The sequence below is a fragment of the Chroicocephalus ridibundus genome, chromosome 3, assembly GCF_963924245.1.
Source record: "Chroicocephalus ridibundus chromosome 3, bChrRid1.1, whole genome shotgun sequence".
In the NCBI taxonomy this organism is placed as follows: Eukaryota; Metazoa; Chordata; class Aves; order Charadriiformes; family Laridae; genus Chroicocephalus; species Chroicocephalus ridibundus.
This window is the reverse complement of record NC_086286.1, coordinates 25059156-25074839: the sequence shown is the minus strand read 5'-3', so window position 1 is coordinate 25074839 and position 15684 is coordinate 25059156. Positions and strand designations below refer to the sequence as shown.

At 41.4% G+C, this 15684-nt stretch overlaps 1 protein-coding gene across 26 annotated transcripts in view; it reads right to left on the bottom strand.

Moving 5' to 3' along the window:
* Nucleotides 1–15684, bottom strand: part of ESRRG (estrogen related receptor gamma) — a 408609-nt gene that overhangs the window by 124909 nt on the left and 268016 nt on the right. For all 26 annotated transcript variants that reach the window (XM_063328441.1, XM_063328437.1, XM_063328447.1 and 23 more), the window contains one exon: nucleotides 4191–4606. In XM_063328441.1, the coding sequence (XP_063184511.1) occupies nucleotides 4191–4606 (416 nt within the window). The remainder of the gene's footprint in view (nucleotides 1–4190; nucleotides 4607–15684) is intronic.

The following is a 15684-nucleotide window of genomic DNA, read 5'->3' as shown; positions in this document are numbered from 1 at the left end:
TAAAGCTGTCCCTCATGAATCCCAGGCCCTGGAGGCAAGGGGGAAGGTCTGGAGAGAGGAAGAGTTTTCCCCAGTAGAGGAAGATCAGGTTAGAGACCACTTGACCAAACTGGACATCCATAAGTCCATGGGCCCTGACGAGATGCACCCGCGAGTGCTGAGAGAGCTGGCAGATGTTATTGCTTGGCCACTCTCCATCATCTTCGAAAGGTCATGGAGAACAGGAGAGGTGCCTGAGGACTGGACAAAGGCCAATATCACTCCAGTCTTCAAAAAGGGCAAGAAGGAGGACCCAGGGAACTACAGACCGGTTAGTCTCACCTCCGACCCTGGGAAGGTGATGGAGCGACTCATTCTGGATGTCATATCCAAGCACATTCAGAAGCAGGAAGTTATTGGAAGTGGTCAACATGGATTTACCAAGGGTAAATCATGCCTGACCAACCTCATAGCCTTCTATGATGTTATAACTGGTTGTCTGGATGAGGGCAGAGCAGCAGATGTCACCTACCTTGACTTCAGCAAGGCTTTTGACACTGCCTCTCATAACATCCTCCTTAGGAAACTGAGGAAGTGTGGACTAGACGAGGGGACAGTGAGGTGGATTGAGAGCTGGCTGTGTGATAGGACTCAGAGGACTGTGATTAATGGAGCAGGGTCCAGTTGGAGGCCTGTAACCAGTGGTGTCCCCCAGGGGTCAATACTTGGACCAGTATTGTTTGAAGTATTCATCAACGACCTGGACGAGGGAACAGAGTGTACCCTCAGCAAGTTCGCTGATGATACCAAACTGGGTGGGGTGGCTGACACCCCAGAGGGCTGTGCTGCCATCCAGCGTGACCTAGGCAGGCTGGAGAGCTGGGCAGAGGAGAACCTAATGAGGTTCAACAAGGACAAGTGTAGGGTCCCGCACCTGGGGAGGAAGAATGTCAGGCACTAATATAGGTTAGGGGTGGACCTGCTGGAAAGCAGCTCTGAAGAAAAGGATCTGGGGGTCTTGGTAGACAGTAAACTATCCATGAGCAAGCAATGTGCCCTTGTAGCCAAGAAGGCCAACAGAATTCTGGGCTGCATAGGGAAGAGTGTGGCCAGCAGGTCAAGGGAGGGCATTCTCCCCCTCTACTCTGCACTGGTGAGGCCCCAACTGGAATACGGTGTCCAGTTCTGGGCTCCCCAGTTCAAGAGAGACAAGGAACTACTGGAGAGAGTCCAGCGTAGGGCAACAAAGATGACTGAGGGACTGGAGCATCTCCCTTATGAGGAAAGGCTGAGAGAGCTGGGACTCTTTAGCCTGGAGAAGAGAAGGTTGAGGGGAGACCTTATTAACATTTACAAGTTACAAGCATCTAAAGGGTGGGTTTAAGGAGGATGGAGCCAGACTCTTTTCAATGGTTCCCAGTAACATGAGGAGTAACGGGCACAAGCTGGAACATAGGAAGTTCCAATCAAACATGAGAAAAAACTTCTTTACAGTGGGGGTGACAGAGCACTGGAACAAGCTGCCCAGGGAGGTTGTGGAGCCCCCTTCTCTGGAGACTTTCAAGACCCATCTGGATGCAGTCCTGAGTAATGTGCTCTAGGCAATCCTACTCTGTTCAGGAGTAGGAGTCTAATTAGGGGAGTTGGACTAGATGATCTCTAGAGGTCCCTTCCAACTCTGAAAAATTCCATGATTCCGTGACTCTTTGAGCCAAGACATGTAATCCTCACATAAGCATAGTTACAATATTTGACTCTCCAGGTAGTCTGGTTTACTATTCTGTATAATTTCTTGGGTTTTTTCCGTTTTCCTGTTTTCTTATTTGCCGTTATGCAGTAATCAACTTATTTAAAAATAAGCAGAGAAATAATGTCATATGAACCAGGAAGTGAAATGGTACCAGGAAGAATGACCTATAGGAACACTGGGACTAAATTCTGTCATTTAGAGAAAAAAGAAACCTCAAGGGAATTATTCTTCATGTAAACTTAAAGGTAGAATCTGCCCATTCAATATGGGCACGAGGAGTACCTTTTTCGTATATACTTCTTGTCACTTACCACAATCCATGGACTGATTCACCAAAGTAAGTAGCTTCTGCTATTTTGGGTAGTATCTGAAAACTCTTAGTAGTTGTGTCAGTTTAGTCAGCACCATTACTGAAGATGCTGCCATGACATTATGATGGCAACATACTTCCTATTCTTAGTTTCTTCATTATTGTTTTTCCATTCGATGCTTGGTTTTGCCTTACTGCATTTTTTTTTTTGTCTTCACAGCACTGTCACCTGCTGATGCAGCTAGCGCTCTAACTGTACTGAGACTTTTGCACAGCTGCCAGTTCTAACTTGAGCTGCGTGGCCAAGTCCAAGTTGCTAATCTGGCGAATGACGTCCCTGTCTTGTGCTTCCATGCCCAGGAACTTGCTGTCTGTGGTGCGGTGTAAAATTGCAGACTACCTACTACTGCCAGAAGTCAACATTTTAGTCAGTTAAAGTTTCCATGGCATTTTTTCATGCTCAAAATACAACTAAAATAATCATGCATCGATTCAGTTCTGTAGGACAGCTATTATATAGCAATTAAATAACATTTATAAAAACAGAGTTGCTAGTTGAAGTTGGTGTTTGAAGTTTAGCAATCACAAAATATGAACTGCTTCAAGGGAAACATTATTTTTTCTTTTAGCTTTTCTGAAAAAGTTCTTGAAGGTCAAGTGAAAATACCTACCTCTTACTTTACTTTTTCAAAACACAAACTTGAAATGAGCATACTGTTTCTTTATAGGCACTCATTTTACATATGAACCCAGGCCACAAGGAATCTTCACAGGTATGTTTGTTTATGGATTGCAAAAATTGTAACACTCAGCTCCATTAGAAGAACTGAAGCCTGATGTTTTTAATTTGTGGCTCAATGGCCATCATAAAACAGGTATTGCACGCTGGTAGAAGGCCCAAATCTCCCAGTAGTAAAATGGATCAGAGAAGAATAAAATGGCTATTGCTTCAGCAAAGGATAAATTAGCTTAATATTCATTATTTCTCCTTATTAATTTTCCATTAAATATGGGAGCACTGTATTTAAGAAATCTTGACCAAATGTTTCAAATTTTGGGTTATGTAAAATTACAAATCGAAACTAACTTTACGGTCCTTATCATAATTAATTTTAAAAAGAAAAGTATACCATCAGTTTGCACTGTCTTCCTGAGAATTCCAGGTGGTCAACATCTATGAAAATCAAGCAGGTTTTATTGAGGAGCTTAAATTTGGACTTAGCAACCTAATTTTAGTCTCTGAAGTTTGAATTTAATTCGATGTGACACTACATTCCTGTACAGGCCAAGCTTGGCCTCGTGTTCTTTAAATAAAGCACCTTCAATTTTACTTGAAAGGACGATACCTAAATCAATGTAGAAGGTTATTTTGTCGCCATTGGTTATGAAGCTAGAACAAGTGGTCATGCAAATTATCCCATTCATACTAATTTATGCCAAAATATGTGGCATATTTGTAACAGATATCAAGAGCAGATTAGTATAAAGTACTGGGCAGTGACCAAAAGCTGCCAACTTACTCTCCTTAGGATGTGATCTTACGGGTATTTGTTGAACCTGTGTAAGGCCACTGTGTATCATGTGGGTGAAAGACCAGTTATTAATACACTGATATGCACAAAGAACTACACCATTGCATATTGTTCCAATTTGAAATGCACTGGTGCTTTAACAAAAATAAACTGGATTTCTCTAACAATTTAAGTACCGTAGTGGTGTAACTAGGAGCAAAACCCAAGCACAATCCCTGTGTGCAAGAGGCAAGCCACAAGGTGTGTTCAAGAGGCAAGCCACAAGGTGTGTTCAAGAGGCATCCATTGCAACCTTTAGAAAATAATCAGTTTTCTTTGCAACAATCATTAATGGGAATCAATGAGAAACTCATACAGAAAACAAATCTGAACGTGCACTGGATGGCTTTAGTGTTTTTCTATTTTACATAATCAAAATAAACGTGGCAGTGGGCTCAACATGTCAGACAGAACTCCCGAAGAATCCCACAAAGGGGCTTTTTCATGTAACATCTGTAGGACCAAACACTATAAAGAATGAAAAGGTACAGTCAGTCTGAAGTCCTAACAGGATAGAGTCAAGGACTGTACTATTCCACTTTGTGCAAAAGAAAGACAAGAAGTTTAAAGAATAACCAACCTTGAATTGTCCTCTTGAAGAAAGCCTTGCAGGCCTCGCAGGAAGCCACTCCATAGTGGTACCCTGATGCAATGTCACCACACACCAAACACAGTCTTTTGGGCATCGAGTTCAGCATATATTCACACTTGGTCTGTGAATCTTCAGCGATGGTACTGGAGCAGTCATCATACCGTTTCCTGACCGGCCCGTTGCCCCCAAGCCCTGTGGCCGAAGGGTAGAGGGGAGGTGAGTCCAGCCCGTTCTGATGTCCATTCATGGTGGAACTGTAGCTCCCGCTGGCGTCTGAGGAGCCACCGGGGCTGTGGTGGTTGATGCTGTCCGTCAGAGAGGCAGGGCTCGACGGTTCCGTCTTGATGTACGACGAACAGCTAGAATCAATGTGTCGATCTTTGCTTGACATTCTGCAGAGAAGCCTGTAGTGGGGAGAGAGAGAGAAAGAAGAATCTGTGTATTAAAGACAGTGCTCTTTAAGACTGCTCTGGAAGGGTTAGGGACTGCACATCATTCATTCATTAGTCAATACCTCTTGTTCTACATGAAGGTAATCAGCATAAGGGCATGACAGAGCTTTGTCAAAGCTCCAGACAGGCAGTAAACAAAAACTTTAAAGAGACCAAATCCGTCTGTTGTCCCCTCCACCTGCCCTCTAGGCTACGTGTCAACTTCATATCAACTCTAAATTCTGAACTTGTCACCTAGCGAGTCAAAAAATTTAAAAAAATCCTATTGGGTGACTTGGCTATTAAATGTCTTCCTGTTTCCTTTGGTACTTTCTCTCTGTAAATTCCGTCATTATCAGGAACAAATATTTCCCAGTTTGATCCCATAGATGTTCTGCTCTGTAATTAATATTTGTCAAGACAATTGACTAAAACACGTATCCATCGTCTACTGATCTAATCTAGGAATTGAAGAGCAAGTCTCCCAGAGCCTATTTTTTCATTATTAATATTGCTTTACTATAGATACAGCTATTTAGTAACAGAGTAGCACATCAACTGGGAACTCTAACAAATAATTAAGGTTGGACTCCATCTTCACAAAATCTAAGTGAAATGATTCATCAGCTCTGGCTGCAATTACTTCTAGCCATTATCCTCAGACTAACCAGTAATAACTATGCCACTATCCCATATATCTGCAGCTCTATAGGATCTGACATTTTACGTGTTCCATTCTTGGATTAAAAAAAATATATATTAGAGGAAATTTTAGATAGAAGTTTTGTCTTTCAGAAGATGAGATTCTGTCCTACTTCTCAGTTGTCATATTTTCAGAATTAAGCATCTGAAATAAAACCATATAACATTTGATCTGACAAATTAGTGCTTCCTAGAGGGAAAAAAAACCTGTCTATTCCATCCTCAAGGTTTTTTTTATTATTTTAAAACATATTTTAGGGAGAACAAGGGCCAAAAATAAGAATTAGAAAGCTCCAAATCAGATACCATCTTCATTTTCTACAGCTGTGATTATGAGACCATAATAGCAAATGGCATACACAGCATTTTCCTGACAGTACTCTCAGAAGCTGCCAAAGTACAGATGACAGTTATGAGCATTTCTCTAGAAACATTTTCAGCAGAAAAGCAACTACCCCATAAGGCCACCCACCTGGAGCTATAGATTCATGTTCTCAAAGCAAACAAATGACTCCAGACAATTGGACTGACTTGACTCAACTTTCTAATTTCTAAAGTAATTTTTGAGATCTTGTCTTCAGTTTTTCACCTTTTTGTGTTAAAAAAAAAAATAAAAATCAATTTCTACTTCAAGATCTGGAATCAAATTCACCAATAGAAAACAGACATAAATCCACAGAGTTGGCTTCCTTTCCAATAAGCGTAGCCGAGATCAAAGCCTGACCCTTCATTAAAATACCTTCTTAGGATGAGATTTACCCTAAAATCAGTGCACACGGATCTTATTTTGGGCCTCTCAATTGTTGTGGTTTTTACTGTAAAATTCTACTGAAAACAAATGACACGTGAATTTGGAAAACAGCCAGACTGATGTGCAGAAATGTTACCCTCCAAACTTAAAATCAGTACTTATTTGGGGCGGTGGAAGGAGCAAGCTATGTGGTGTCAGCAAATAAACCAAGGAAATGGGAAGGTTAAAGCCGTGAAAATATCTTATTACATTGGACCACCTGCTTGTGTTGTCCTTTCCTCAAGAACTGGAGGGGGGGAAATCCCCTTGCCAGCCTGCAGTAGCGTGTGCCTTTTCTTCTGCATCTGCTGCCTTGTAGCCGTCACTGCTAATGAGTGCTATAATTAATAGATAGCTCTCTCTTGTCTCTCTACTTGCACTCTGGGCTAAGCACTTTTCTCAAGTCAACGTTTGAAAGAAAGCGGGTCGGCACTGACTTACAGCAGCTCTGCGAATTCCTTTTAATTTAGAGCACTTACACCACCACTCCACTTATTACCTTATAATTACTGGACCGCTCTCACATACATTATGATCTTAGACTAGAGTTAGAAGTTATTAGGGTACTAAAACATGGTGTCTCTCTGTCTCTCTCCTCTTTCTTTGACACTGAATTTTATACAGCTACAATTAAAAATATCAATTCACTTTCACCTTCTACCAACTTATTTTTTACATTATTTTTCTATACACTAACACTAAGATCCTTTTATTGACTAAACAGGTACTTGGTCTTCCTGTCATCTCCCTGCTGCTGAGACTCCACATGTAAAGTCTCAAAATACAGCAATAGGAGTCTCTGCCTACAGTCTGTCATAACCAGCTTGATGGCATGTTCTTGTCTAAGACTCCCCCTGCCATTTTTTTTTTCCTAATTTGTGCAATAATGAGCTCGAATGTCACCCTTTCCTTCCTAGAAAAACCATTTGCAATTAATTAGTTGTCCAAATGCATGTTGTCTTAGCCAGTGCAAAAGTGGATATCTCCCACTCCAAGCGGTCAGAACCAAAACATGAACTCAGTTCTACAAGCATTAAAATCTCATCACCAGTGTTGCTTAGGCTAAAGCCAGTCTGATGATGCTTCTGAAGTAGTGGTTTCTGGTACTAACCAAGACAGAGCTGCTTTTGGCTACAGCTTAAACAGTATAGACTGGATTGGTGCATGCTGGCAAAGCACAAATGCAGTTAAAACATTAACCATTCCAAGGAAAAGTGAAAACAACAGTGCCCGACTTTGAGAACACAAACTTTCTCAATCCCCTGAAGGCAAACCAGAGACACGGCTGGGTGCTAGCTGCGGGTGGGCAACACATACCTACTGCTTTCACTCCTTCGTTACTGTACCGCATCTGCACAAACGTTAATTCAAGACCCATCTTATACGGATGGCAGGTGGGACCACCATCAAATCATCATGCTGAACATTTGGAATAATGCCTAAGCTAGATCTCTGTAAAATCCCTCCCTCAGTTCCCTCCTAATTACTACTTAGCTCGTTACACTGAAGAATTCCTAGACACCATTGCATTATAGGCTAAAACTACAGTTGGAACTTAATTCTCCCTTCCTCCCTGTGTCTGAAATTCTACAGCTCTATTATTCAAGCCTGAAATATTCACAACTATCTATAAATTCAATTGTCAGCCAGTGGGTTTTATTCTAGACCTCACTTCAATCTAAAATTAGAGGCACTAAAATTCACATTAACTCTAAGAGGAATGTAGTGAATAAGACTTTATTTCAAAAGAACACCTTTTTGTCAGAAAGAGCTATTTTCAAGATGATGGCTTTATCTGCATTCAAAGAGAATAAGCCCAATTCCACATTGTGCTGTTAATGCAAAATTTTTAGGTCACATTGGATTAATAAAAATCTAAATTTAGTTAAGGTTTATGAATAGAAATAACATGTGTCATATAAAAATGTACAGTATTTATTTTAAAGCCTTGGTGGGGTTGTTTTTTTTCTTTACTAGATTTTAAGTCAAATAAATGGCAGCTCCATTTGTGGTGGGCTGCTCTCGGGTAAGTTTTCTAACAACTGGTTGCTCTCAGGTAAACTTCCCTTTCATAACTTTAGGGTAAGTAACTAATTGGCTCTAGAAACATTTCCATGCCCATATACAACAGAAACTACATAGGGTGCTGCAAGCCTCAAGTAATATGTAGCATATAGCATGACTCTTCACATCTCTACTAAATTTACTTCACAACTTCTTCGTTTAAGAAAGACCTGAAGCCAGTCACTGCTGGTAGAAAGGTACAATGACAGAGCACTTCAATATGCAACTCCTGCTCTAAAATGGTCTTAAACAATAGCGAATAAATTGTAATGCTATGTGCTTATGAAAGGTTGAATATATTAAGAATTTATTAATGCAATCACATTCGTATTTCCATCTACCTGCCACATTAATAATGATATTGACAGTGCTGACACTGGCTAAATCAGTATCAATATACAAGCGGAGTGCAAAAATTAACTGCGTCTGATTACAGTATATAGCCTTAAAAAAAGAAAGCCTTCCTGTTCAAGCCACTGTGAGCTCTTTATATTCCATCCATACACACAACTGGTTCAGAAAGTTCCTTTTCCCTTATCTCCCTTATTACCAACACCTAAAGGAGGTCAAAACAACATGCCAATACTTCATAATCCATTTACATGTTTCATGCTTATTTTTCAAGTAGGAAAAGCTCTGCTTACAGCAACGTTCCCTACTTCAGAGCTGCACTGGTGGTTTCAGTGACAATAATAATTAGTCACAATAATTACAGTGAGCACCTTTATTACAGACCAACACAAAAGTTCACTTTTACCTGCAGACAAAGCTATTCTTTTCTTGAAGAGAGAATTACCCTATTTCCATAAATATCAGAATAGGTTGTTAGCAGTTGACATTTTTAATGACAACTACTATGTGGGAGCATCAGCAAGGCAGGTGTTATTACACTCACCTAGGTACTTTTTACGCTAACAGTGCAATCCAGCTGATTTTCCTCTGATACATTCCTCTAACTCACATGGATGTTGACCAAAAAGGTCTTAACTTGCTATCCTCATACTTTTAACTGTGAAAACCAATGCATAAAAGAAAGTCTTGGTCTAGCTGACACAGCAAGTCTGTAGCAGAGTCAGGAACGGAAGTCACCTCTTTGCTTTGGCCGTAAAACCCACATTTCCTCTTAAATACTTTGCTTATTTTTGGTATCATTTCAGAGGTCTATACCAAAATCAGTAGACAGAAAACAGTACAGCATGTTCCAGTGATTTCCCGTACTCTCCTTCTCTGAATGTAAGAGGGGAAAAAATGTTTTTGTGGAAAGAAATGAGAATGTTGCCTCTTGCACTGCTGCCCCCAACACCACCTCAAGACTTTCACTGGGTCCTGTTAAAGAGCTGAGTAACAATTTCAGCCAAGCTGCTTTACATTGAGCATTTTTTTTCTGCTTCAGCTAATTGCACTCTAGTAAAGTGGCAAAATGTGAATCACTTAGTAGGAAAATGGGCACCAGCTGCTATTGTCAGAGAATGGAGATGCCGAAGAAAAGGAAAGTGACTGAATGAAGTGTCATGTCAGAAATCAACGGTGCAACGTGTGATTTGAGAAAACATGACTACTTTACAGAGACAGGGTGTCATTATGGCATCACAGTAATACGATGCTTTGACAACTGCTGGGTCTAACATATCATCATTGCATTAAGGTGCACTGGCTTAGTTGGGAGAAGGAAAAGAAAGCATTTCTTCTTTTAATAAGAAATATCGTAAGGCCTGCTTGGTTAACCTAGTGGATGGGATCATTAATTACAAAGTATTGCTAATCTTATCCTATGCACGCACAAACAAAACTGTTATTACACATTAGGTCTTTATTAATGAACACACGTATACGACCCTGTGCAAAACAGAACTACTGTGGGGCATTTTTTTGTTTGAGGGTGTTTTTTTTAAACCAATGTTGAATGTTTCATTGCTTTCTGTAATTTCTTCTTTCTTTCATGTTTTCTTGAAACTTTCATCACTTCACCTTGGTAAGGGAAAGCAAAGCAAGCCAATGACTTCTTCCAGAGCAGCTGTCACAGACACTAGCAGCCGGAACAGAAGATGCAATGCTTGAAGCCATCATGTTGTTACCAGCAGTGGCCCGAGTTAGCTGGTGATTGCTGACACAGGATCCAGCTTCCCAAACAGTTATTATTGCTCTGTATGCAATCTACCAAGCTCTGCTAAAGCACTTCCTACACACAAGGCAGTGGAAGACTACACTACTGCCTGGTCACTTTTAGTTTAACAAAACTAGCCATTATCTGAGGCCCTTCACATTTGCATCTAATCTGAGAGGCTGCACTTAGTTTGTTTTCTGCGCCGCTTTTAAAAAGCAGAATTTTCAAGTGGCTCACTTGCAACTACTGCAGACCCTCCAAGATGAGGGGGAATTATTTGAACCTCCCCTCCCTCCCCCCCAGTATATAAATACTCGTTATTGCTTCCCTTTCTATTTCAAGTTGATTCCCTGTGCTTCCTGGTTGATAAACTTTGTTAACAAGAAGGAAATGATCCTGAGATACCCCAATGTGTTGCAAATTATCACTGTTGACAGCTTCTACATTTAAGGATTACATCTGATGCAACAATGCATACTGGTGTCATTTATCTTTAGCTCATTTCCTTGGACCTATTTCAACTGAGGGTGAGCATCTCTTGTTTATAGCTCCAAATACTGTAAGTGAGCAACTGGCAAATCAATAAAACTGTTAAATGCATAATAATACTGTGTAATTACTTACATGATGTTTTGCATAATTAACTGTCTGAGGTGTTCCTTGATATAATGGATACTCAGAATATGGAATAACCTATAAACCTATAAAACACACCCTGTTTACACGAACAGAAATTACGTTTAAAACTCTCATTCTAATAATCCAAATCGGGCTTTGGCACTATACGACAGAAAGCCTTCCCTTCCTGCCAAGTCTAAATCAATTCTTATAGCATTACTTCATAACTAACGTGATATTTCACTGATGATGACTATTACCCTGATTACTTGGAAGTAATGTAGTAATAGCAAAAATACACTTAGATTAAACAAACTACTGCTATTTAATCAATATTATTGAGACAAACTAAGTGTTTTAATAAGTCTGTATAGATGCACTAATGCCGGTTTAATTAAATGTATCCTTAGACACGCACAAGCTCTGCAGCATACAGATCCTATGGTTTGACAGACTGTAACATTACTCTTCTGAATGTAAGAGCTGAAGCACTTATAGCCAACAGAATTGCAAAATGATTATTCTTTACATCAGGTACTCTTTGGGGAACAAAAAGTAAACAGGGAAGAATACTCAAAGACCTTGCACCTTTGAGCCAAAACACCAGACATCTGAAGAGGTGCCAGCCCTCAGTAACACAGTTGTCCAATGCATCCAATATACGTCACTGCAACACACTTAACAAAAATAAACCTTCAACTGACAGACAAAGATAAAGCAACAAATGTTCTACAAGCTGCATTATGCACCACTACTAGCAGCCCATCACCACAGAAAGTTTCCTGCAGAAAAGACTTGCCTACTTCTACAGATTTCATGCATTTCAAGTAGAAAAAGATACTTTCTTCATATGGTCTGATGATTCAGCTTCCAAATACTTAAAAAAAAAAAAAAAAAAGCAAATACTGAAGAGAAGGCTATGCAAGAAGTAGATGTCACTACTTCTACACTACTACTACTGTGTACACAGAAGTACTGTGTACTTCTACACTACACTACTGTGTACACTACACAATCATTCTGGAATGCCTGAAAGTTACACGTAAAAGAAATGTATGGTTTTGTATTTTGTGTACGTATTATGGTTCTGATATAACTTAAAACTCAGTAAACACTTCATACTCCTACTTATTTCTTCGGTTTCTCTCTTTCTCCCATGTTTCTAACATTTTTACACAATTAGAACATGGCTGTTGTTTAAAGTTACAACCATATCATTAGAATACCTTAGACCTACCTTCTCTCACTTGCTGATTTCTAGTCTAACATTACATATTTTTTGTCGCTACAGTACTTAACATGCCTCAAATGGGTCAGCTCTTCAGTGCCTGGAGAGCTGCATAAACTTACATGAAGAGACTTTCCATGCCCAAACAGTTTCAACCGAAAGGCTGTGATGTGACTACTAGAATAACGGCCAAGTTTCATCATATGAAAATCAGTATATTGATCAGGAAGAGTAAGATTTTATTACTGTGTTTTCAAACTGCAGCCTTTTAATTCATATCACATGTTGAAAGACAGCAAATCTCTGGTTAAGAAGTCACGTATTCTTCTGTGATGGAGCATCATTTTATTTGTGGTTATACTCCAGTGGTATCAGGTGGAGTCCACCTGATGTCTCTAGTCCCCAGAGGACATGGTAAAGTGTCAAGGACTCATCTAATTATTAGTGTTGCAACTTAGGGAAAAAAAGAGGATCTATGGCCTCTAGAAGGAAGGACAGGCCACTCAAGACGACTACAAAGAGGTAGTTAAGCTATGTAGGGAAAAAATCAGGAGGGCCAAAGCCCAGCTAGAGCTAAACCTGGCTTCTGTTGTCAAGGACAACAAAAAAAGTTTCTATAAATATATTAGCAATAAGAAGAGGACTAAGGATTATCTCTGTCCTCTAGTAGATAGGGCCGGCAACATAGTGACCAAGGATGAGGAAAAGGCTGAGGTACTTAATGAAGTCTTTGCCTCAGTCTTCAGCAGTAGGACCAGTTGTTCCCTGAGCACCCAGACCCCTGAACTAGAAGACAGGGATGGGGAGCAGAATGAAGCCCCCGTAATCCAAAGGGAAATGGTGAGGGACCTGCTTCAGCACCCGGAGGTGCACAAATCTATGGGGCCAGATGGGATCCACCCAAGGGTATTGAAAGAGCTGGCGGAGGTGCTCGCCAGGCCACTTGGTATCATTTATGAGCAGTCCTGGACAACCGGGGAGGTCCCAGCTGACTGGAGGTTAGCAAATGTGACACCCATCCACAAGAAGGGCCGGAAGGAGGATCTGGGGAACTACAAGCCAGTCAGTCTGACCTCGGTGCCTGGGAAGGTCATGGAACAGATCCTCCTCAGTGCCATTACACGGCACATGCAGGAGAACAGGGTGATCAGGCCCAGTCAGCATGGGTTTGTGAAGGGCAGGTCATGCCTATCAAACCTAATATCCTTCTATGATAAGGTGACCCACTTAGTGGATGAGGGAAAGGCTGCGGATGTTATCTACTTGGATTTTTGCAAAGCTTTTGACACCGTTTCCCACAGCATTCTCCTGGAGAAACTGGCTGCTCATGGCCTGGACAGGTGTACTCTTCGCTGGGTAAAAAACTGGCTGGATGACCGTGCCCAGAGAGTGGTGGTAAATGGAGTTAAATCCAGTTGGTGTCCAGTCACAAGTGGTGTCCCCCAGGGCTCGGTGGTGGGGCCGGTTCTCTTTAATATCTTTATCAATGATCTGGATGAAGGGATCGAATGCACCCTCAGTAAGTTCGCAGATGACACTAAACTGGGCGGGCATGTTGATCTGCTTGAGGGTAGATTGGCTCTGCAGAGGGATCTGGACAGGCTGGACCGATGGGCTGAGACCAATGGTATAAGGTTCAACAAGGCCAAATGCCGGGTCCTGCACTTGGGTCACAACAACTCCATGCAGCGCTACAGGATTGGGGCAGAGTGGCTCGAAAGCAGTCCGACAGAAAAGGACTTGGGAGTGTTGGTTGATAGCCGGCTGAATATGAGCCAGCAGTGTGCCCAGGTGGCCAAGAAGGCCAACAGCATCCTAGCCCGTATCAGGAATAGTGTGGTGAGCCGGACTAGGGAAGTGATCATCCCCCTGTACTCGGCACTGGTGAGGCCCCACCTCGAGTACTGCGTTCAGTTTTGGGCCCCTCGCTACAAGAGGGACATTGAGGTGTTGGAGCGTGTCCAGAGAAGGGCTACAAAGCTGGTGAGGGGCCTGGAGGACAAACCTTATGAAGAACGACTGAGGGAGCTGGGGTTGTTTAGCCTGGAGAAGAGGAGGCTGAGGGGAGACCTTATCACCCTCTACAACTACCTGAAAGGAGGTTGTAGAGAGATGGGGGCTGACCTCTTCTCCCTGGTGACAAGTGATAGAACGAGGGGAAACGGGTTCAAGTTACGTCAGGGGAGGTTTAGATTAGATATTAGGAAACATTTTTTCACTGAGAGGGTTATTAAACATTGGAATAGGCTGCCCAGGGAGGTGGTGGATTCACCATCCCTGGAGGTGTTTAAAAAAAGGGTAGATGGGGCACTTAGGGACGTGGTTTAGAAGTGGCTCTTGTCAGGGTAGGCTAAAGGTTGGACTCGATGATCTTAAAGGTCCCTTCCAACCTCAACAATTCTATGATTCTATGATTCTATGAATTGTGATGATTCTTTTTATTAAATCAACTGAAATAGCAAAAGAAAATAAAATGCTATATTCAACTACTTCAAGGAAGAAAAATACAAAACTACAAAAATAAGTAAAGATTTATTCAAGAACATAACAGGCTTTCTAAAGAAGGATTATTTTGAAATGATTACAGCATCAAAAGCAGTCACTTGCACCAACCGGAAAGCCAGCACTACAGATCAGAGACATAGCTGTCATTCATCACTTTCCAACCAGAAAGAGAAGACAAAAACATGCCTTCAGTCTCAAGACAAAGTTTGCATCATCAGATTTTTCACAACTTCTAGCTGCAATTTCCTTTCATCGCTAAAAGGCAGAGTGTAGGTGTGTGCACACCATGTACCTGTCTCCCCATCCAGCTCTCACTGAACTTCTGCGGATCTGTAACAGACGAATTATAATTTGCCAGCCAAGCTCTGTTAAATTGGAGAAGCGATTAGAAAGAACATACCAGAAATAGTATCACAGAGTGAGCGTCTTAAAAGACTCAAGACTAAAACTTATAAAGCAAGTGATCCTTCCTTCTCCCACCCCCTCACTCAGCTGGCTGCTGAGTGTGTCCTGTCTCCCAGCCGCACGCCACCGGCTTTAAAACCCCCCTACACGTACACCCAGGCACGCGCAACCAAAAAGCTACTTGGTGAGTTGGAAAATGACGTTTTCCTGCAATCAGTGTTTAAGTGAATGTTTGTCCCAGTGTGTTACACCATGCTGTCAGCTAGCAGCAGGGAGTCGTTGAGTTGTTACTACATTTGATTTGACTGCCAGTAGGAAGCTTTATTTCTACCAACTGTTAGTTGCCAGCTCTAAGGATCTTCTCTTACTTTGAGAGTTTCTTTTGTTTTGTTGGGGTTTTTTTAAGATATAGTCCCCTATTTTTCACTCTAAAGACTCTTAGCGTATGGCAGAAGCATCTCCACATCTCCATGCATCACAGCTGCCTTTTCACTTACACTTGCTGCCTTAAGTGCAAAAAAGTAACTGTATTAACGCAAGTATAACTGGGTCCTGACACACATTAGAGAAGTGATTTTTATATCTGGACACCTGAACGAGGGGTGCAAAGATGAATATTTACATAAGCAAACTGA